The 23314-nt window shown below is 43.6% G+C and overlaps 1 protein-coding gene across 3 annotated transcripts in view; it reads right to left on the reverse strand.

Annotated features, from left to right (window-relative positions):
- Positions 1-564: 564 nt before the first annotated feature.
- The window catches only part of LOC121578437 (myotubularin-related protein 14), a 35589-nt gene continuing 12839 nt past the window's right edge, over positions 565-23314 (reverse strand). The window contains exons 7-19 of one of the 3 annotated variants that reach the window (XM_045223733.1): positions 21849-21922; positions 21304-21374; positions 20978-21052; positions 19925-19991; positions 19474-19559; positions 14547-14623; positions 13099-13135; positions 12681-12751; positions 12122-12180; positions 8105-8240; positions 7619-7822; positions 5479-5661; positions 565-4036 (exon numbers count right to left, since the gene is read on the reverse strand). In XM_045223733.1, coding sequence (XP_045079668.1) covers positions 3856-4036; positions 5479-5661; positions 7619-7822; positions 8105-8240; positions 12122-12180; positions 12681-12751; positions 13099-13135; positions 14547-14623; positions 19474-19559; positions 19925-19991; positions 20978-21052; positions 21304-21374; positions 21849-21922 — 1321 coding nt within the window. In that variant the 3' untranslated portion in view covers positions 565-3855. Of the gene's footprint in view, positions 4037-4122; positions 4660-5478; positions 5662-7618; positions 7823-8104; positions 8241-12121; positions 12181-12680; positions 12752-13098; positions 13136-14546; positions 14624-19473; positions 19560-19924; positions 19992-20977; positions 21053-21303; positions 21375-21848; positions 21923-23314 lie in introns of those variants that run through there. The other 2 variants (XM_045223734.1, XM_045223735.1) reach the window with 2 other exon arrangements.

Here is a 23314-nt window from a genome sequence, read left to right on the forward strand (position 1 = left end):
ACCAACAGGGACCTTTAGGAATAGAACCAAGTGCCACCAATGTATCCTACCGTGGACATATTCAATCATTTCTCTGGTATGGTAAATCATATCAGTTGATTAATACAGGACATGGGAGGAAGGACCAATGGCACAGTGGTTTCCTTTATTTGATTTTAAAGGATTGGACAAGTAAAATCAAGTCACCAAGTAAGCTTCCAATTAAGTAGACTGTTGGAAGATTGAATGAGACAGAGAATGGACAATTGAGGTATACCCAGATGTACAATATTGCATCAGTCTGCACACTGGTTGACAAGTGAGAGTACTCTACAAAAGGTAACATCTCGCACCAATATCCTTGAATCTTAACCAACCCCTCCCCCTTAACAGCTCTAGACCCTACTGATTGACATAAATATCTAATCCCAACAGACTTTACAGAAGGCTGTTCATCATGATCAATTGCCATTGACAAATGTGAATGAACAAAGACTGAACAAATATAAATCATTTTCCATTCAAGTGATTGATATAGAGGGGAAAAGCCACTAGCTTGCAGCTTGCCTTTCGTTGTGGATTCTCAATTTTTTTTTTTTTTTTTTTAACAACTCAAGCCGTATAAGAATCTCTTCCACTGCTCCCGGTGAAAAGGCACAACAAAAGGTCCTGAGGCACAGTACTGTACTGCAGCCGTCGAAACCATTTGGCGTCGCAATCAAGCTAAAAAAAATCCCAGTAAGTGCTGGCTAATACCGGGTTCAGCTCTTGTCGGAAACTCGGGACCTTCGAGTTAAAATGAATGCAAATTATTTGCGTAGAGCTTCTTATTGGTTGATTCTGATCCTTCCCAAGTGGGAAACTAGGGTACCATCTTTCTACCAGTCAGCAAGTCGTACATTTCAGAATCTCCGATGACGTGATCGAGGCATTAAACTATTCTCTCTCAACGCAATGACGCCACAACACTGCCATTGGCCCACATAATTGCTACCTCCCTAATGGTCACTTTCCAGGCCGACTACATTGCAGTCATGCAGCAACCAATGGGTGCGTGCCACGTCATCGATTTAGCAGTCGGGCATCAAATTTACTTCATCATATGATGTGGTTAGGTTTGTTAAACACCTATCCAGGCGTTGTGTGATCTGGCAGGCAACAGCAATGTAGTTGGCCTGTAACGTGGCCAGTCTCATCTTCCTGATCTAAAAGGCTTGTTTCGGATCTCAAAGAAGAAGTGATAACTGAGATAGTAGAGAGAGGATAGGATAGATAGGGAGAGATCACTGTTCAGTGGCAGCGAACTGATCCAAAGTAAGCCCCAAGTCAACTGGCTCATGCAGCAAGATAGCTTTTACTAGGCCATTAATGCAGCCTTCACGTGCTATCAGAGTTATCGGAAGCGTCTAGAACCCAGTTGGAAATTTCACTTGAAAGACCCTCCAAATCGGAATTACAAATAGGGAAACTGAGAAAATGTTGTTACCGGAGTTGTGCCGCTTCACCACGGACTGAGCTTTTACCTTTTCAACCAAAAGATGGCAACAAATCCGTTTTTGACTATTACAACCTTGTCAATGTGGATAATGTAGCTAGTTTGACAATATTGTCAATGTTAAGCAAGCTAGCTAACTTTATTATTAGCAATGTTAGGGCCTCTTTACACTACACTACTTTCACAACAGAAAGAGATGGGTCCAGAAGAGATACTTGTGTAATGTAAAGAGACGGATGTAGATTCAAATATCTCTAACATGTCTCCCTCACTACCTCCTTAGCAACACTATGTGCAATATGTTTTAGATGAGAAGCTCCTGTAAAGTTTGAATTGCTAACCTTTCTGTCTATAAACCTGTTGATCTATAAACTATAGGTATTTACGGTATGTTAATAGCTGAACTCACACATGAAGCAGGAATGTGGCTTTGGCCACACCACATTCAAGGTAGTGTAAACAGAAAAGTTGCACATCTGATGTTAAAGACAGATCTCACTAGACATAGTTTACTTATGTAAATCCACCCTTAGCTAGCTCATCAAGCTAGCTGAAATCTTAATGGTTGAATAATTGTTCCGACTTTAAAAGCACTTGAACAAACTCATGCCGGACTTACGACTTCCCACGAGCACGTGAAGCCAGCTTAAGTCACCAAGAGAGAGGTCATGTTCCAGGCTGACTACATTGCAGTCATGCTGCTCGCATCAACCAATGGTTCTGTGCCATGTCTTTGACTGCAGTCAGGTTTCAGATTGCTAGATTATCTGATGCAGTAAGTTGATACGATTAACACCTATCCAGGTGTCGCGAGGCGACTGCAATGTAGTCGCCCTGGAACGCAGCCACAAATGTACATAAAACGATAAAGGCTGACAGCAGTGTGGCTCGGAGCCGTCATGTTGCACAACTGAGAGACAAAAGTTGAGAGATGAAGTGACTGACCATATGAATAGCTGTCAGAAGTGGGCTCAAATCTAAACCTTGTGAAGGACTTTTAAAGAACTTCAAAGGCTTTCAACACAGCCCAGTAATAGGACTGGCTTCTGGTGTGTGGTCTGCAGCCCAGGTAATGATGGTGTAGCCTGGATCTGTTCACGTCACAAACGTAGACGTCGGCATGAGAGCACAAACAGGTCTGGGACCAGTCTAATGATGGTGTAGCCTGGATCTGTTCACGTCACAACCGTAGACGTCGGCATGACAGCACAAACAGGTCTGGGACCAGTCTAATGATGGTGTGTATGTGCACATAGCCATACTGAAGACAGTATGAAAATGATTTGTAGGGTGACAATGCAACATTTCTTTGCTTAAAAGTCTACACATAAAAGTGACTTAACTGACCACAAGTCCAATTATTAAAAATGAGTAACCAATTCAAAAATAGGCTGATATATTAAATTCAACAAAATTAAGCTACATCCAGCTTGATATTTGACTTTCCTATGCCACATTTGGTTATAAAAAGAAACAGCATGTTTCTATTGCCCTGACACACTTAGCTAGTGCTGTTTGTATGACAACCACAGTATCCACTACAACGCTTCCTTTTGATTCAGCACTGAATAGCAGCTTTTTTGAGTGTTCGGTCACTGAAGAAAAGAGTGTGGCGTCCTCGATTTAGGACGATCAGCACATTAAATCCCAAATAATTATTTGAAAAACAGAAGAGGAAGAACTCCACATTATATGCTTTGAATGCTCTGCATGTAACAAGTCAATTTTACTCTGACCACACTCATAGCACCAAACTCTAAGAAAAATGCTGCACATGTTTAAGTACAATGGCTTTCCCTTATTCTACCCACCCCCGCCCCTCTCACCCTCCCTTCTCTACCCCCCCTCTCCTCCCTGTCTCTCTCTCCCAGGTGGCTGACATTGCTATCCCCCCCGAGACACTCCCTGAATCAACAAAAATGTGTGGCAAACTAAAAAATGAATAACTTCAGAGATAAAGTTCGAACGGCATGAATAAAACATTTTAAAAAAAGAGAAATGAAAGAACAAAATAAATCCAGGCTATGTAACGTTTGAGATTTACAATAATAGAAGGAAACATTTTTTTACGAACAAATATAAAGGACGCTTCAGCCCCTGGATAGAGTAGAGGAGTTTGGCACTTTTTATTTTTATTAGAGTCCATACGAGATGTAGCTTCCCCCGATGGAGATGAATGCGGATTGTGGACCGCAATTCAACCGTTATTATTCACAAAGAGCCTCACGGTAGGAGTGCTGATCTAGAATCAGGCCTTCCTGTCCATATGATCTAAGAGGAAAAACGGATCTTATATCAGCACTCCTACTCTGAGACACTATATGATTACAATAATTACGGGCCCAGAGTTCACACTTGGGGTTGGGGGACCTGATCCTAGATCAGACGATGCTGTTGGTGCTTCGGAGGCCCACGCCGCGGGCAAACTGCTCCAGGAGGCCTGAGATGGCGCCAGAGGGGCTGGGCGCGCTGGACTTGAGGCCCACGGTGGAGCTGTAGGCAACCAGGAATACCTCCCTCACTGCCTCCAGACGAGCCTGACGCTCTGAGGGGGACGGGCACCTGGGAGAGAGAGACAGGGAGGAGAGGGGAGGTAGAGAGGGAGGGAAGAGGGAGAGAGAGGGGGGGGGGAGATGGAGAGAGAGAAGGGGGGAGATGGGGAGAGATGGAGAGAAGGGGGAGAGAGGGAGAGAGAGAGGGTGGGAGAGAGAGGAGAGAAGACAGTAAACAGTAGAGGGGAGTGAATTTAGGGAAGAGGAGATGAGGAGAGCGAGAAGGACACAAGAAGAGAGGAAAAAGAAAAGAGAGAACCCATCTTTTAGTTCTGAAAGAGGGACACAGTGTACATGGAAATTCACAATCAGAGACCGCATGCTGTCTGGCTGGCTGTCTCTCCTCTCTCTAACCCCTCCCTCTCTCTAACCCCTCGCTCTCCCTTCAAATCAAGATGGATAGATGTTATTTGCCTATGCCGCCTGCGAGCGTTGTTCTCGGGACACACTCAATTTGGCAGCCAGATCAAGCTGAAATGGAAATATGTCCCCCACTGGGAAGAGAAGGAGTCTGGAAAATGAAAAGAGACAGATGGAAAATAAACTCCTCCCTCCCTCTTTCCTTCCAGTTGTACTTATTCCTCCGGTTCGCAGGGGACAAAGAATGATGAGGCAAATGTTCAGTTCCCTAGTCTGAAAAGTACAGGAGCACAAACGCACACATTGCTTAGACCATCAGTGTGTGCTGTGTATATGGAGACTGCCTAAACAGAGTCCGCTGAACAATGTTGTGAATGTGTACACACACAGACACACACCAGGGACCCACACACACATCCTGCCCAACACACTCTTTTGTCACTTAAACACATTCTGCAGGTGTGTGACACACACACAAACACACACAGCAGTGGGCCAGCCCAACAGAAGGCCCAAACCCTTACTGAGCCCCGGACCTCCGCCTCCTCTCTCACATAGGAACAGAATGTCGGGACAGGAACGGAACGGGGTGACAGGAACGGAACGGGGTGACAGGAACGGAACGGGGTGACAGGAACGGAACAGGGTGACAGAAGAAGGAGGTGAAGTGAGGGACGAGAAGAGGTAAGAGCGAGAGAGAGAGAGAGAGAGAGAGAGAGAGAGAGAGAGAGAGGAGTGCTATTCCGGAGAGTTAGAGGTGTGCATGGCTGCGTTCCAATTCTCTACCATTCTGCTAAAGTGTACACTCCCCCTGGTGGATTTAAAAGGAATGGACTGGTGTGAGGAATATGGTGTAAACTCCCTTCAGCCCATGCACCAATCCAATGCTTTTAAATATACCGGGGAAGTGAGCAACTGCACACACTTCCGGGAGAAGGGTTGAGAATCGGAACGTGATCCGAGTGTGCGTCCCAAATGACACGCTATTCCCTATATAGTGCACTACTTTTGACCAGAGCCCTAACCCTGGTAAAAAGTCATACACTATATAGGGGACCTGGTGCCATTTTTGGACGCAGCCCGTAGACTCACATGCGTCCGCTGGGCCCCTCGTCCTGGAAGATAAAAGGGAGGGGCAAGTCGTTGGCGGCCATGGTGGCGGGGATTGGCAGGAACTGTCCGTGGTCGTGGATGGAGCCACAGCCCGACACGATCTGCCAGCTGCCGTAGTCCGTGGAGAGGGAAGAGCCTGAGCGGGCGTACTCTGCCCCCAGCCTGGCCACAATAGAGAGAAGAGAGGTTGAGAGAGAAGGGGGGAAAGGGGGCAGGAGGAGTGGAGAGAGAAAGGGAGTGTAGAGAGAGAGGGAGTGTAGAGAGAGAGAGGGAGTGTAGAGAGAGAGAGGGAGAGTGTAGAGAGAGAGGGAGAGTGTAGAGAGAGAGGGAGAGTGTAGAGAGAGAGGGAGTGTAGAGAGAGAGAGGGAGTGGAGAGAGAGAGGGAGTGGAGAGAGGGGGGGAGTGTAGAGAGAGAGGGAGTGTGGAGAGAGGGGAAAGGGGGCAGGAGGGAGGAGGGGGAGTGAAGAGAGAGGGAGTGTGGAGAGAGAGAGGGAGTGTGGAGAGAGGGGGGAATGGAGAGAGGGGAAGGAGTGGAGAGAGGGGGGGAGTGGAGAGAGGGGGGGGAAGTAGCGAGAGAGAGAGAGTGTGGAGAGAGGGGGAGTGGAGATAGGGGGAGTGGAGAGAGAGAGAGTGGAGAGAGGGGGAGTGTGGAGAAAGATGGATTGTGGAGAGAGAGGGGGAGTGTGGAGAAAGGGGGGGTGGAGAGGGGGAGTGGAGAGAGAGGGGGGAGTAGCGAGAGAGAGAGTGTGGAGAGAGAGGGGGAGTGGAGAGAGAGGGGGAGTGGAGAGAGATGGGGAGTGGAAAGAGAGAGGGAGTGGAAAGAGAGCGAGGGAGTGGAGAGAGAGAGGGAGTGGGGAGAGTGGAGAGAGCGAGGGAGTGGAGAGAGAGGGATGGGAGAGAGGGGGATGGGAGAGAGGGGGATGGAGAGAGAGGGGGATGGGGAGAGAGGGGATGGGGAGAGAGGGGGATGGGGAGAGAGCGGTAGAGAGGGGGGGTGAGTGGAGAGAGGGAGAAGAAGGAGGGGGGAGGAGAGGGAGAGAAACAAACAAAGATGGAGTGGAAGAGCCAAGAGAATAAGGAAATGAAATGGGAAGAGAGGAGAGAGATAGAGTCCAGAGGTCATGGGTCATGGGCGAGTTGTGAGGGTCTCAGTTACAGGGCAATGAGCTATGAGGTCAGTGGGGGGGCTTCACGGCTCGGGGTTGTGACCTCCTTGGCAAAAGTCAATGGTCAAATGCAACTCTAGATTTGCTTTAATGGACAACACTCAATTAAATTCAACTCAATCCAATATAACTTTATTTATCCGCTCAAGGATTAACAAGGCAAGTCAACATGCATAGAAAAACGTCAGATGGACATTACACATACTGCATACCCTAATGTTAGTGGAATGACAATAATTGGAGTTTGAATCAAATACCAAACACACACACCTTCCATTTTCATGCAAATTGAAAACGACCAAGGATCTCAAGTAAGATGAGCTGTACTAACACACCGGTGACACACACACACACACACACACACACACACACAGACGTAAGTATCCAGATCTCCTCTTTACAAAGAAGGGAATTAATTAAGCAGCACTGAGAGATCAACCGCCATGCACGCACTCACTAGTGAAGAGCTAGAATACAGGTCTGCTCTGTCACCCCATTAGAAAACACTGCCTCATCACAATGTCTCACCAGGGGATGCCTTGGCCCTGAGAGTCTGTGCCCTGGGACAACCCCCATTTGTCCCTCTGCAGACTTGGTTAGACTTTCTAATTTAACATGCAGTTATTCACCTTTCATGCAGAACAGCCAACAGACAGAAACAGTTTGCAGTTGCAGTCAATCCATTTACAAAGACAGGTAGACAGACAGGTAGTTGAAACATGGCATCCCTTTCATCATCGTGGTTGGAGCCCATAAAGTGTGACCGACTGTGCTTGAGGTTGGTCTAGCAGTTAACGCCGCCTGAAGCACATATACACAGAATCCCGGCCCCAGCACCATTCTGCACCTCTATTTCTCTGTTTCCACACTCATTTCATACTATCGCGTCTGAATAAACTGAAAAAAAATCATTCAAATAAAACACTGTGACTGACATCTAAGTGAAGGCTTACCTTCTCCCGGGCACAGACATAGGACTGCTCCCAGGCACAGACATAGGACTGCTGCCGGCGCACGTGAAACCCGGCTCTGATTGGTTGGAGGAGGAAGAGCTGGAGGACTTGGCCTCTTGACTGAGGGGGTGGGCCAGCCGCTCCTGCAGGGGGTTGGGCCGGTTCCACAGCACCGTCTGGGGGGACGAGGTGTGCCCCTTCCTCCTGGGAGGCCACAGAAAAGGAGAGTTAGGTTTGACTTTATCTAACCCTTAATTTAGCATTCTTTAGGCAAATTGGCTGAGAACACACGGCACTCTCTCCATAGAAGTTAGAACCATACTAGACTTAATTCGATGAAAGGAAGATTTGTCAACATGACATCACATACAGAGCAGGGCAGACAAAAAGTCTCTGCTAACTAAATCATCTTAAATATGTTTTTTTATACTAATGTTTTGGGTCACACTAACTTTCATCAGACAGACAGAGGGGAGGAGAACTCACCAGCTGGAGGCTCCCAGGGGCTGACCGGAAAACAGGTCCACGGCATCGTTGGTGAGGCAGGTGGCTCCACCCGCGTCCTCTGTGATCAGAGAGAAGTCACTGCTCAGACTGGTCACACTGCCCCGGTCCCTGGTCTCTGCACCAATCACATGGGAGACACGGGTTTAGCGGACAGGCCCTCAGACCAATCACAGAGGAGAGACTGATTGTAGGGGAGGGACTAATTAAAAATACACTTTGGAAGTTTCCAATTGTAACATTTTGGCAGGAATGTTGGCTGTATGTTGGTTCATGTATATGTTTGATATTTAAGAATTTTGTGTCTCATGAAACCACAATAATTCTTAGTCTTAGGCAAACAATACATGCCTTTTGCCAGAGATATGGACAATATATCGGTCCTTTTAGGGAACCCCATTTGGCTCAAGGAAGCATAACATGACATCCAATGGCCAGAGACGTTATTGTAGATGACAGCTTGTAGTCAAACCCGTCCTCAATAGTTTACAGGTCTGTGAACTTAAGAGTCGATATCAACAAACATAATCATTATGAAATGAGGTGGGTGGAGGATGCGTTCACAAACTGCACATCTGGTGAATTGTTGCCAGCAGCTGTAAATGTAGCTCTGTTCAAAGCTGTGTATCACGTCGAAGGGACAAGACATAAGCTCATCACGTTACATCAGAATTGTAGCACAGTGGGAATTCATACAATGGCAAATATGGCACTATTGAATAGCTTTTCAAAAGTTTCTTCAGTACTTACCAAAATATAAAATGCCTACATCAGAAACTGTAGCACACAGCAGAAAATCTTACAAAGGTATTTTCTAAAGCTTCTTCACAATTTACCATGAGCGATAAAATGCCTATATCAGAAATGTAGCAAACAGCAGAAACTCTTACAAGGGTATTTTCGAAAGTTACTTCACAATAGCACCACTGTACAAATGTATGAAATACACCTCTATCCTCATGTAACATATAATAATGAACTATCATTATTATGCCATACCATCCTCATTAGTAGCGATACTAATTATTCTCCCACATGAAGGTTTGTTTAATGAGCCACAGACTTCCAAGTACATGTAGGTACTCTGATGTCCTAAAATATTATGTAAGGGATCATCAACAAGGGGCTATGCCTTCCATGGAAAATAATGCATGACGTGGAAGGTGTGTTCCACGACGCGCTAGCGGAGAGCGTGAATTATTTCCCTATAATGCACAGCAATATTCAATAGCTATGAAGATCATTCTTACATGTTCTATGTTTGAGCTGCTTTTGAAAGCAAAAGATGAATTGAAAATATTATTGCCATTATTGAATTAGATTTTCATAGCAAGCTAAGAGGACTGATGGTTTGGTTAGCTAAGCTAGCAAGTCTGTTTGTTTGGTTATCAAGGCAACTACTGTAGCTACCTAGTAAACTTGCTAGCTAGCTACTTCAGTGCATTTCTACCGGCAAATGAACACATTTTCTAGCGACAAATGTGTTTAAATTATAGTCATGGCATAAGCGTGATAATCAACTTGGGGCTCTATGTGTTCTCTGGAAAATAATGCAACTCCGTGGAAGGTTAGTCGTGGCACACACCATTCACGTCATGCATTATTTTCACATAGAACACATAGCCCCTTGATGATTATCCATTACATATAACAGGGATTTTTCTGCCATTGAAATCCTTGGGCGGGTCGCCTAACCGTTTTTTCGGGTCACCTAAGTCCAAACTGTAAAAATAAATAATAATTTGGGATGGAAAAACGTTTTCAGTGCAAACTTTAATGATTAAAAACCAGATATAAAGTATGTAGAAAAGATAATGGACCTACAGCACTGGAAAAAATTAAGAGACCACAGCAAATCTTTCTTAAATCAGCATCTCTACATGTATGACAGCCATTCCATTCCATTGTCTGTTGAATTCCAACACAGGCACACCTCATTCTACTGAATTAGGTACTGATTATGTGATCACCTGAACCAAATCTTATTTAACGAGGAAAAGTATAAAAACCACTGCTGTGGTCATCACTATCCTTTTGCAATAGGACCAGCTGGATGGCAAAAACAGTGCTAATAGTACCTCAAAAGTAATATTAATAAAATTATAACTATGGACCATGCCAAAAGAGTTGAAAAGGAAAGTTTGTGAGGAAAAGAAGGGTTCAATTCTGGCTTTACTGGCAGAGGGATACAGTGAGAGTCAGGTTGCTTCCGTCCTTAAAATTTCAAAGACAGCGGTTCATAAGAACAAGGTCAAGCAGCAGACATTGGGGACAACAAAGCTACAGACCGGCAGAGGGCGAAAACGACTCTACTGACCGGGATGACCGTCAACTAATTCGAATGTCACTCAACAACCGTAGGATGACATCAAGTCACATATAAAAATAATGGCAAACGGCAGCTGGGGTGAAGTGCACGGCGAGGACGGTTCGAAACAGGCTCCTAGGGGCAGGGCTGAAGTCGTGCAAAGCTAGAAAAAAGCCCTTCATCTATGAGAAGCAAAGAAGAGCCAGGCTGAGGTTTGCAAAAGACCATAAGGATTGGACCGTAGAGGACTGGAGTAAGGTCATTTTCTCTGATGAGTCCAATTTTCAGCTTTGCCCAACACCTGGTCGTCTAATGGTTAGACGGAGACCTGGAGAGGCCTACAAGCCACAGTGTCTCGCACCCACTGTGACATTTGGTGGAGGATCGGTGATGATCTGGGGGTGCTTCAGCAAGGCTGGAATCGGGCAGATTTGTCTTTGTGAAGGACGCATGAATCAAGTCACGTACAAGGTTGTCCTGGAAGAAAACTTGCTTCCTTTTGCTCTGACATTGTTCCCCAACTCTGAAGATTGGTTTTTCCAGCAGGACAATGTGCCATGCCACACAGCCAGGTCAATCAAGGTGTGGATGGAGGACCACCAGATCAAGACCCTGTCATGGCCAGCCCAATCTCCAGACCTGAACCCCATTGAAAACTTCTGGAATGTGATCAAGAGGAAGATGGATGGTCACAAGCCATCAAACAAAGCCGAGCTGCTTGAAATTTTGCGCCAGTAGTGGCATAAAGTCACCCAACATCAATGTGAAAGACTGGTGGAGTGCATGCCTAGACGCATGAAAGTTGTGATTGAATATCAGGGTTATTCCACCAAATATGATTTCTGAACTCTTCCTAAGTTAAAACATTAGTATTGTGTTGTTTAAAAATGAACATGAACTTATTTTCTTTGCATTATTCGAGGTCTGAAACACCATCTTTTTTGTTATTTTGACCAGTTGTCATTTTCTGCAAATAAATGCTCTAAATGACAATATTTCTATTTGGAATTTGGGAGAAATGTTGTCAGTAGTTTATAGAATTTTAAAAAATGTTAATTTTACCTAAACACATACCTATAAATAGTAAAACCAGAGAAACTGATAATTTTGCAGTGGTCTCTTAATTTTTTCCAGAGCTGTATATATTATTTTATAATATAATATTTGAGAACTAACAATCACGAAAATAAAAGGTAGACACTCAGGGAGAATTGAAAATTCCCAAAACAATACATTTTGCAGTATATATTTTGTTATTATGTTTGAGCAAAATAACACAGGATTAGCCATGGCAAAATGCACAGAATTGCAGGAAATAAGTTTTAAAACTGCAAAAAATTATCTCTATGGAGACATTTGAGAAAATGTTCTCTAAACTTCAGCCATGCTGACGGGCCCACCACCTAAGCCCCCTTTCGATCCAGAAAAAAAACGGTATAAAACTGTAGCAAATCGAGAGCTTGGGACTATAAGGTTCAATCTGCAAAAATATGATTGAGATAACTGGCTTTAAAGCAAAAACGTTTATTGTATTTTTTCTAACTTAACAACATAAATTGGGGGTATTTAGAGTACTATGTGGCTAGAGAACATTGGACAGAACAAGGCTGTGAATAACTCAATTTTGACAAAAATGCTGATAAAACCTTATAGTCCCAAGCTCTCGAAATGTCTCCAGGGAAACAACTTACTCAACTGGCAGAGGTCGTCCACTGTGAAATCAGTGTCTTTGAAATGAGAGTTTTTCCTTCTGTGGAAACAGGAGAGAAAAAGGGATGCTGAAATAATACACAGACAGACAGAGACACAGAGAGAGAGACAGACAGAGAGAAAAAGAGAGGCAGAGGCAGGGGTAGAGGCAGAGATAGAGATAGAGGCAGAGAGAGAGATAGAGAGATAGAGAGAGAGATACAGAGAGATCAAAGAACACAGAAAAGGAAAAAAACACTGGTTTGTCACAGTGGGAATCCAACCATGAAAGAACAGTGTTATTGCCCTGAGTGGCTGTACACTTACAACTCTACTGTTGAAACATTTAAAAGAGTGGCTTAAGGGCATTGTACACTGAGTGTACAGACTGAATGACAATGCATGCGTCCCAAATGGCACCCTATTCCCTATATAGTGCACCACTTTTGACCATGGCCCATAGTGCTCTAGGACTAGGGTGCCATTTCGGGGACGGACAAAAAAAAATAATAGTGCATTTACATTTCAAACGTCTCTGTTGATCCGTGACATTTCACTCACCTCTGTTTCTTCATGGCAGAGAACTTCTCTGAGACAATGTGTTTCAAAAAGTTGAAGCAAAAAAAGAAAATCTGCCAGTAGGAATAGAAGGGAGTTTAGTCTTAGAGATGTGAAAAACATTCATTAAATATGTGACAAAATACTGCCCCCTAGTTTTGAAAAACACCCAAAACACCTCACTTTAGTTGAGAATTGGAACATACTTAGTGAATAGTTACAGTATTCTAGTATATCAGTTTCATAAAATTAAATCAGACAAAGCTGTACTCTTATCTTTACAAGACATTAGATCTACTTTGGTGTAGTAAATTCCTAAAAACTAATTCAAGAGGTTGGCAACAGTGTTTGAACTTGGGGGCATGTTTTAATCTTCCACACACACGCCATTGCATTGATATTGTGTTAGAGTACCACTGACCTCCTCTCCTTTGCTGAGGCGATCAGGCAGCATATGACTGTAGAAGAGACACACAGACCAGATCGATAAGAATGATCGCCGAATCCATCAAAGAACCCGTTATTACATATGATTATTAGCCACCAACACCAACCAACCTATTTAACACTTTCATACTTTTTCAATTCCTTTTCCTTTCTATTCAGTGTACAGTTTTCTCCATGCACCTGGTAACAATGCAGTGGTACCGGTTATACCTTTCCAATTGATATACTTATTCGATCAAACAGTATAAATGTTAAGATCAAAATGAAGATGGAGACTGCAAAGCAAAAAGAAGAGGGAACAGTTTAGACCTTATTGTTTACAAAAGTATACCAATAACCAATTGACTCATCACCACCCCTATCATCTCTAACCTCCGGCTTTGAACCTGAATCAGTCAAGTTACCTTTCCATTTCAAATCTATTCAAATGTTATTTGTCACATGTGCCGTACCTGTACCCCCTGTATACAGCCTCATTATTGTTATTTTATTGTGTTAATTTTTATGTTATTTTTTTTACTTTAGTTTATTTAGTAAATATTTTCTTAACTCTATTTCTTGAACTGCATTGTTGGTAAAGGGCTTGTAAGTAAGCATTTCACGGTAAGGTCTACACCGGTTTAAAAGTGAAATGAACGAATAAACAAACTCTCAATGGGAGTTTAAAGGTAGACTCAGCAAGATAACATTGCCACGAGCAGCACTGCAGATATTGCGATGAAAGACATTGCCCTCACACAAAGTATCTGCGCATGTGCACGGGTCCGCTTCACGCTGCTACAACGGGACCAAAACAGCGGTAAGGTTTAACCTTGCGCTTCAATGCTCTTAGTTGTTGCGGAAATTCACCCACTACGCTGTTTACTTCCTGCATCTACATCATATCGCTGAGTCTACCTTTAAGTGATGGAGAGATTACATAAATCAATACAGACTGCCACATCATAAACCCGACAGTTGAAAAAAATGCCCAATTATGATAGATCTTAGGAAGGAATGGAAGTAGTGTGTGTGTTATTCTTGGTCTGTCCCACCCCTCCTCCTTGGCAGCAGTCCCAGGAGCCTGGCCGGAAATAATTACTCAATTGGGCTATCTGGCGGGCGGGAGCGTTTTCTTATTTACTCCATTTGATGAGTTAAACTTTGGAGAGATGCACGGCGGTAATTATGAAGGAAAGCCTCGAGAGAGAGGGCGGGAGAGAGAGGCAGGGAAAGAGAGCGAGACGAGTGGTCCATCTCAATTAGTCTTTCCGCGATTCCACGCATCCTATGTCCTCACCTCCTTCTCAACTATACTGGAGAAGGGTCCAAGGTTCCTTCCAGCAGACTTTCTTCTCCAATGCATTTTGAGGAGTTGGCAAGGAGTCAGTATTACTGGGGAGTAATGGGGGGGGGGGTTGTGAGCTCATTGTGAATCCTTACCCAAAGAGGAACCAGTCGTAGGCGATGGTCAGATAGAGGATTTCAGCCGGCTCCAGACTGGCGTGGACGGCACCGTCCTAGAAAAAAAATACATTCAAGAATTCAAATTAGCCTCGACGGGCGCCACACGGTGGCATTGGGATTGGCATGGTCGTTCGATTCCGAGCTAGCCGCTATCCTCTGCCTATTTATTCATTCTGTTTGAAACATATCCCATGCTTGACAGATGTACATTGAAAAGTGTCAGGTACAAACTCCTGGGTTCAAAGACTATTTTGAAATAATTTCAAATATTTAAAAAGGGGCAATCAGCAATTGCTACATCGATTTCTGGACCATTTTTGAACATCCATTAAATGATATGTACCATTGATTCTTGAAGAATATAACTTATAAATGCCTCATGAGCTTAGTTTAACTGTCGTACCCCACCAGAACCCAAAATATAAGCTTGTTTTACCAAGTAAATGTATACAAAACAATGCATAGCCTGAAAACATGGTTAAAACTACAATGTTGATATCATGGATGGTCAGTCCTTGCATCTATAACTCTGTCTTTGAATTTGAGAGTGATTACATTTCTCCAGCACTATCCCTCAGTTTTTTACAGAGACAGCGGCGGAGAAAACGCCTTGTTATTGTTTCAACTGCTGATTGGCTCTTTAAGCTGGGCTTGATTGAGGTTCCCTTGTTTAATGGAACCAATGGAACTATCCCCAATTTGACAAACCCTGCCCATCTGACACTTTGGGCAAGCTAAAGCAAACGCTCAAAGTATTTAACAGATTTCAAATAGTATTTGAACCCCCTGAAATATGATCCATATTTACACGGACAAACCTAATATTACATTTTAAATAAAATGCAGAACTTGAATATTGAATCTGGTGATTAAGCGGTGAGTCTTGAATCTTAATTCCATTTGCGTGTAAATATATAAATGGGAGGGGCATGGAGGTCAAAGCTGATGAATTCATTGTGGGATTACAGAGCATTAATTTTGAAGAAGTGCGTTTGGAATTGAATTACTAAACGGATACCTGAGTGGCGGAGGTGTAAAAAGAGAGAGAGAGCGAGAGAGAGACAAAGAGTGAAATAGTCAGAGAGGGAAAGAAACAGGGGAGAGGAATGAAAGAGAAGGAGAGAATAGGCTTGGGCGTTATACGGTATATACCGTATACCGGGGTATTTGGAAATAGCCACGGGATGGTTTTTAAATACCGTTGAAACTATTTGAAGTTTAATAGATTTGAATATTGTTTGCTACTTATCTTAGCTCATTGGTCACCATAGCAGCACCCACCCGTAGTCTGCGCTCCAGCAGGTATATCTCACTGGTCATTCCCAAAGCCAACACCTCCTTTGGCCGCCATTCCTTCCAGTTCTCTGCTGCCAATGACTGGAACGAATTGCAAAAATCTCTGAAGCTGGAGACTCTTATCTCCCTCACTAACTTTAGGCATCAGTTGTCAGAGCACCTTACCGATCACTGCACCTGTACACAGCCCATCTGAAATTAGCCCACCCAACTACCTCATCCCTATATTGTTATTTATTTTGCTCTTTTGCACCCCAGTATCTCTATTTGCACATAATCTCTTGCACATCTAGCATTCCAGTGTTAATACTATTGTAATTATTTTGCACTATAGCCTATTTATTGCCTTACCTCCATAACTTGCTACATTTGCACACACTGTATATATATTTTCTGTTGTATTTTTGACTTTATGTTTTTTACCCCATATGTAACTCTGTGTTGTTGTTTTTATCGCACTGCTTTGCTTTATCTTGGCCAGGTCGCAGTTGTAAATGAGAACTTGTTCTCAACTGGCTTACCTGGTTAAATAAAGGTGAAATAAAATAAATAAATAAAAAGTAAATACCTGCAGTACACCTGTGCAATACGTTAAGAGATAAGGCTCGTTTTTCAACCACTGCACAAATGTATTCATGGGAAAATCAAAAGAAATCAGCCAAGACCTCAGAAAAAAATGGTAGACCTCCACAAGTCTGGTTCATCATTGGGAGCAATTTCCAAACGCCTGAAGGTACCACATTCATCTGTACAAACAATAGTACGCAAGTATAAACACCATGGGACCACGCAGCCATCATACTGCTCAGGTGCGAAAAGTGCAAATCAATCCCAGAACAACAGCACCTTGTGAAGATGCTGGAGGAAACAGGTACAAAAGTATCTATATCCACGGTAAAACGAGTCCTATATCGACATAACCTGAAACGCTGCTCAGCAAGGAAGAAACCACTGCTCCAAAACCGCCATAAAAAAGCCAGACTACGGTTTGCAACTGCACATGGGGACAAAGACCATACTTTTTGGAGAAATGTCCTCTGGTCTGATGAAACAAACATAGAACTGTTTGGCCATAATGACCATCGTTATGTTTGGAGGAAAAAGGGGGTACTTTCAAGCCGAAGAACACCATCCCAACCGTGAAGCACAGGGGTGGCAGTATCATGCTGTGGGGGTGCTTTGCTGCAGGAGGGACTGGTGCACTTCACAAAATAGATGGCATCATGAGGAAGGAAAATTATGTGGATATATTGAAGCAACATCTCAAGACATCAGTCAGGAAGTTAAAGCTTGGTCGCAAATGGGTCTTCCAAATGGACAATGACCCCAAGCATACTTCCAGAGTTGTGGCAAAATGGCTTAAGGACAACAAAGTCAAGGAATTGGCGTGGCCATCACAAAGCCCTGACCTCAATTCTGTGGGCAGAACTGAAAAAGCGTGTGCGAGCAAGGAAGCCTACAAACCTGACTCAGTTACACCAGCTCTGTCAGGAGGAATGGGCCAAAATTCACCCAACTTATAGTGGGAAGCTTGTGGAAGGCTACCCGAAACGTTTGACCCAAGTTAAACTATTTAAAGGCAATGATACCAAATACTAATTGATGACCCACTGGGAATGTGATGAAATAATTAAAAGCTGAAAAAAATAATTCTCTCTACTATTATTCTGACATTTCACATTCTTAAAATAAAGACAGGGAATTTTTACTAGGATTAAATGTCAGGAATTGTGAAAAACTGAGTTTAAATGTATTTGGCTAAGGTGTATGTAAACTTCCAACTTCAACTGTATGTGAACATTCCAAAATCATGGGCGTAAATATACAGTTGATTCCCCCCTTGCTGCTATAACAGCCTCCACTCTTTTGGGAAGGCTTTCCACTAGATGTTGGAACATTGCTGCGTGGATTTGCATCCCATTCAGCCACAAGAGCATCAGTGTTGTCGGGCACTGATGTTGGGCGATTAGGCCTGGCTCGCAGTCTGCGTTCCAATTCATCCCAAAGGTGTTCGATGGGGTTGAGGTCAGGGCTCTGTGCAGGCCAGTCAAGTTCTTCAACACCAATCTCGACAAACCATTTCTGTATGGACCTCGCTTTGTGCACGGGGGCATTGTCATGCTGAAACAGGAAAGGGCCTTCTCCAAACTGTTGCCATAAAGTTAGAAGCAGAGAATCATCTAGAATGTAATTGTACGCTGTAGTGTTAAGAAGTCCCTTTACTGGAACTAAGGGGCCTAGCCCGAACCATGAAAAGCAGCACCAGACCATTATTCCTCCTCCACCAAACTTTACAGTTGCACTATCTTTACAGTTGGCACTATGTATTGGGGCAGGTAGCGTTCTCCTGGCATCTGGGGCGGCAGGTAGCTTAGTGGTTAAGAGCGTAGTGCCAGTAACCGAAAGGTCGCTGGTTCTAATCCCCGAGCCGACTAGGTGAAAAATCTGTCGATGTGCCCTTGAGCAAGGCACTTAACCCTAATTGCTCCTATAAGTCGCTCTGGATAAGAGCGTCTGCTAAATGACTAAAATGTAAAATGTAAATCTGTCAAACCAAGATTTGTCCGTCGGACTGCCAGATGGTGAAACGTGATTCATCACTCCAGAGAACATGTTTCCAGTGTTCCAGAGTCCAATGGCGGCGAGCTTTACACCACTCCAGCCGACACTTGGCATTGCGCATGGTGATCTTAGGCTTGTGTGCGGCTGCTCGGCCATGGAAACCCATTTCATGAAGCTCCCGACAAACAGTTATTGTGCTGACATTGCTTCCAGAGGCAGTTTGGAACTCGGTAGTGAGTGTTGCAACCAAGGACCGACTATTTTTACGCACTACGCGCTTCAGCACTCGACGGTCCCATTCTGTGAGCTTGTGTGGACTACCACTTCGCGGCTGAGCCGTTGTTGCTCCTAGACGTTTCCACATCACAATAACAGCACTTACAATTGACTGGGGCAGCTCTAGCAGGGCAGGAATTTGACGAACTGACTTGTTGGATAGGTGGCATCCTATGACGGTGCCAATTTGAAAGTCACTGAGGTTTTCAGTACGGGCCATTCTACCGCCAATGTTTGTCTATGGAGATTGCATGGCGGTGTGCTCGATTTTATACACCTGTCAGCAACGGGTGTGGCTGAAATAGCTGAATTCAAGTGTTTAGCTTCTTCCAAAATCAAGCTTTGCATGCCGATAAGCAGAGAATCCCCTCCTGGATCATGAGTCTTGCTGTGTAATATTTGTTTTGTGCAGCAAACTGTTTTGTTACTTGTATAACTTTATGAGCTGGGATGTCTGTCCTGAAAATAGTTTAAGTCAGAGACTATAAAATGTTCACAATGCGATCGTTAACATTTAGTTAGCATTCCCCATGTGATTTTACATGTACTTGTTAGCATTGCTAACCTTCGGATTACAAAGGCTCAGTGGGTTTTGAAGATAGCGCCCCTTGTGTTCAATGCCGGTATTACCAAATATCCTGGTACGGCACAATGTCGGTATGAAGGTATGACAATCTGGATACCGCCCAAGCCTAGGAGAGAAAAATAGAAAAATAGAGAGAAACCGATGGATAGGAATAAAAGAGAGAGATGAGAGGAGAACACTTACTGCCCACAGCGAGAGCCGCAGGAGGGACACGAAGAGAGGTGTCCGGTCCCAACCGGATATGCAGTGCACGAGGAGACCGCTCTCGTCTACAGGGGGCAAACCCAATCACAAGCAAATCAGAAGCAAATCAGAACCATTTAAGAAATGAAGCATTGACACAGGGTTTTATAGAGATTAGGAAGTGACGAAGACTAAAGCCCATGAACAAGACTTTAAGGTCTAATAGTTCAACATCTCAGGGACCCTCACTGGACCATTTGAGGTATGAGATAGGACTTAACCACTCTTTTTCTAGGTCAATTTACTCCCTGAAAGAAAGTAGCTGTAACCAATGCACGTACACCACCCACACCCACACCCGCCACCCACACCCACCCAGAAACGCACGGCAGACACACCCACATACGCCAGACACACTCACACCCACGCACCCACACACGCACGCACTGACCGTCGCTGTTGATGATGTGAAGCAACAGCTTCAGGTAGTTCTGGGTCTGCTGGACCAGGTCCCAAGACTGAAACAGAAGGACAGAGAAGAACACGAAGAGTTTCAACACGTTTTCACCTGGGGCGCATTCAGCAGGGCACTAACACTCAGATAGAAATATGTTATGTAGAACCTCTGACATGTGGAATAAGGAATCACGGCAGCTCTATTCATGACATGTCTATCTGCATCGTTCCACAACATTTGCCTAGTGAACGTGGCCCTGTTGTGGCGACTACATCGCTTATAACCTCAAATATGCATTTAAACTAGGGCTGTCAAATTATTTAAAAAAACGTATTGCTGAATTTGCTCTAATTGAGCCGTAATTTAAGATTTTTTATACAAAAATCATTACAAGAATATTAATGTCTTGATTTTGTCCAAAGTAACGGTTAGCAAAATCAGTTATAATGATAAAGCACACTTTCTTTAACCTCAATGTCAACTTGTTTTAACATCACATTGTTGTTCTTAGCTGTATAGATTATGGATTTGGGATGTTTTCAGTGTATTTTCAACGCTTTCAGACAATGTGATTAATCACATTAAAATAAAATAAATGTATACTAAAATTACAAAAAGTTGACTTGAGTTACCAGATGAACTATGACAGCCCTAATTTAAACTGTTTTTAGATTACATTTCAGTCATTCAGCAGATGCTTTTATTCAGAGCGACTTACAGTTAATGCATTCAACTTAAGTTAGCTAGGTACGACAACCACATATCACAGTCATAGCAAGTAAAACTCTCCTAAAAACATCAGCAAAATCTGAAAACAATGGAACAATGGTCATAAACAAAATAACTTAATGAATGTCAAGACTCAACATGAGAAATTAGCGGTCGGCAACCAGATGCCGTTTCATAACCAACCTACAGAGGTCACTTTGAGACCAGTAATATCTGGAAAGACTTGATGACAGTTGGCTGAAGTATTAATACAGTAGAATGATGCTTATATGAGGAAAGTAGTAGATGCACCTGATATTCAGGTATTAGTAGACGTACCTGATATTGACTCCAGTCTATATTTAAGTTCTTGGTAAAGCACACAGGGATTGTCAAAGGAGCATCCACAAAATCCTGTTGATGAAGGTTAACAATAAAACGGTATGTTTTGAGATCTTGAGCCCGTATTCATAAAGCGTCTAAGAGTGCTGATCTAGGATCAGTTTTGCCTTTGAGATCACAATGAATAAGATACATGGACAGGGGGGACCGGATCCTACATCAGTAGTCCTAACTTCAAGACGCATTGTAAATACAGGCGCTGAGAATAGATATGACGAATCTCAAATCAGAGATTGTGTGTGTGTGTGTGTGTCAAACAATACCTGATTCCAGTTGAATACTAGTCCCTCAGCAGTGTAGTCTCTATCTTTGTAGTCCTTAAAGAACTCACACCCTGGAGACACAGAGAGAGGGGTCGTGTTCATTAGGCACCGAACAGAAGAAAACAGACAAACAGGGAGGATCCAATAAGAACCGCCTGTTTTCTTTTTCAGTTGAAAACCGCGTACCCTAAAGAATGCAGCCCTGGTGTTGTGGTAAAAACTGTATGCACAGAGAAGAGTACAGCTATCTCTCTGGGGAAGAGTGTACCTATAACGATAAGATGTAGAAATGCATTGTAAGGCTTACCAACTGCCTTTCTGTTGTCTATGGAACTATTGTACATTAAAATAAAATTTAAAAAAAATATATATATATATTTGAGTGTGGAAACCTGCTTTTCCTAATAAAAACAACATGTATTATAAAAAGTAGATAAAAAGTGAATAGAATAAATGGATTGTAAACGTAGGTTTGGGTTTAGAGAGATTTGGGTTTTACCTGGGTAAGAGTTAGGGTTTTACCTGGGTAAGGGTTAGGGTTTTACCTGGGTAAGGCACAGAGAGCAGGGTGAAGTCTGCATATCGTTGGGCCTTATCCACCTTCTCAGACGAGGTGACACTGGACGACAGATCAAATAAAGGGAGAGGAGAGGAGAGGAGAGGAGAGGAGAGGAGAGGAGAGGAGAGGAGAGGAGAGGAGAGGAGAGGAGAGGAGAGGAGAGGAGAGGAGAGAGAAAATATTCCCAAGGTGATGAAGCAGATACAACATACCTGAAGCACTAACCCTGTACTGTACATTCCTCTCTAACGGTGTGTATACTGCACACCTGCCGACCCACAGCAAGCACGCACACACACGTCAACATTACATTATAATAATAATTTGGGGGTTGCTTATACAGTGGGGAAAAAAAGTATTTAGTCAGCCACCAATTGTGCAAGTTCTCCCACTTAAAAAGATGAGAGAGGCCTGTAATTTTCTTCATAGGTACACGTCAACTATGACAGACAAAAATAGAAAAAAAAATCCAGAAAATCACATTGTAGGATTTTTAATGAATTTATTGGCATATGATGGTGGAAAATAAGTATTTGGTCAATAACAAAAGTTTCTCAATACTTTGTTATATACCCTTTGTTGGCAATGACACAGGTCAAACGTTTTCTGTAAGTCTTCACAAGGTTTTCACACACTGTTGCTGGTATTTTGGCCCATTCCTCCATGCAGATCTCCTCTAGAGCAGTGATGTTTTGGGGCTGTCGCTGGGCAACACAGACTTTCAACTCCCTCCAAATATTTTCTATGGGGTTGAGATCTGGAGACTGGCTAGGCCACTCCAGGACCTTGAAATGCTTCTTACGAAGCCACTCCTTCGTTGCCCGGGCGGTGTGTTTGGGATCATTGTCATGCTGAAAGACCCAGCCACGTTTCATCTTCAATGCCCTTGCTGATGGAAGGAGGGTTTCACTCAAAATCTCACGATACATGGCCCCATTCATTCTTTCCTTTACACGGATCAGTCGTCCTGGTCCCTTTGCAGAAAAAACAGCCCCAAAGCATGATGTTTCCAACCCCATGCTTCACAGTAGGTATGGTGTTCTTTGGATGCAACTCAGCATTCTTTGTCCTCCAAACATGACGAGTTGAGTTTTTACCAAAAAGTTATATTTTGGTTTCATCTGACCATATGACATTCTCCCAATCCTCTTCTGGATCATCCAAATGCACTTCAGACGGGCCTGGACATGTACTGGCTTAAGCAGGGGGGACACGTCTCGCACTGCAGGATTTGAGTCCCTGGCGGCGTAGTGTGTTACTGATGGTTGGCTTTGTTACTTTGGTCCCAGCTCTCAGCAGGTCATTCACTAGGTCCCCCCGTGTGGTTCTGGGATTTTTGCTCACCGTTCTTGTGATCATTTTGACCCCACGGGGTGAGATCTTGCATGGAGCCCCAGATCGAGGGAGATTATCAGTGGTCTTGTATGTCTTCCATTTCCTAATAATTGCTCC

Source organism: Coregonus clupeaformis, chromosome 12 (genome assembly GCF_020615455.1).
Source record: "Coregonus clupeaformis isolate EN_2021a chromosome 12, ASM2061545v1, whole genome shotgun sequence".
Taxonomy (NCBI): Eukaryota; Metazoa; Chordata; class Actinopteri; order Salmoniformes; family Salmonidae; genus Coregonus; species Coregonus clupeaformis.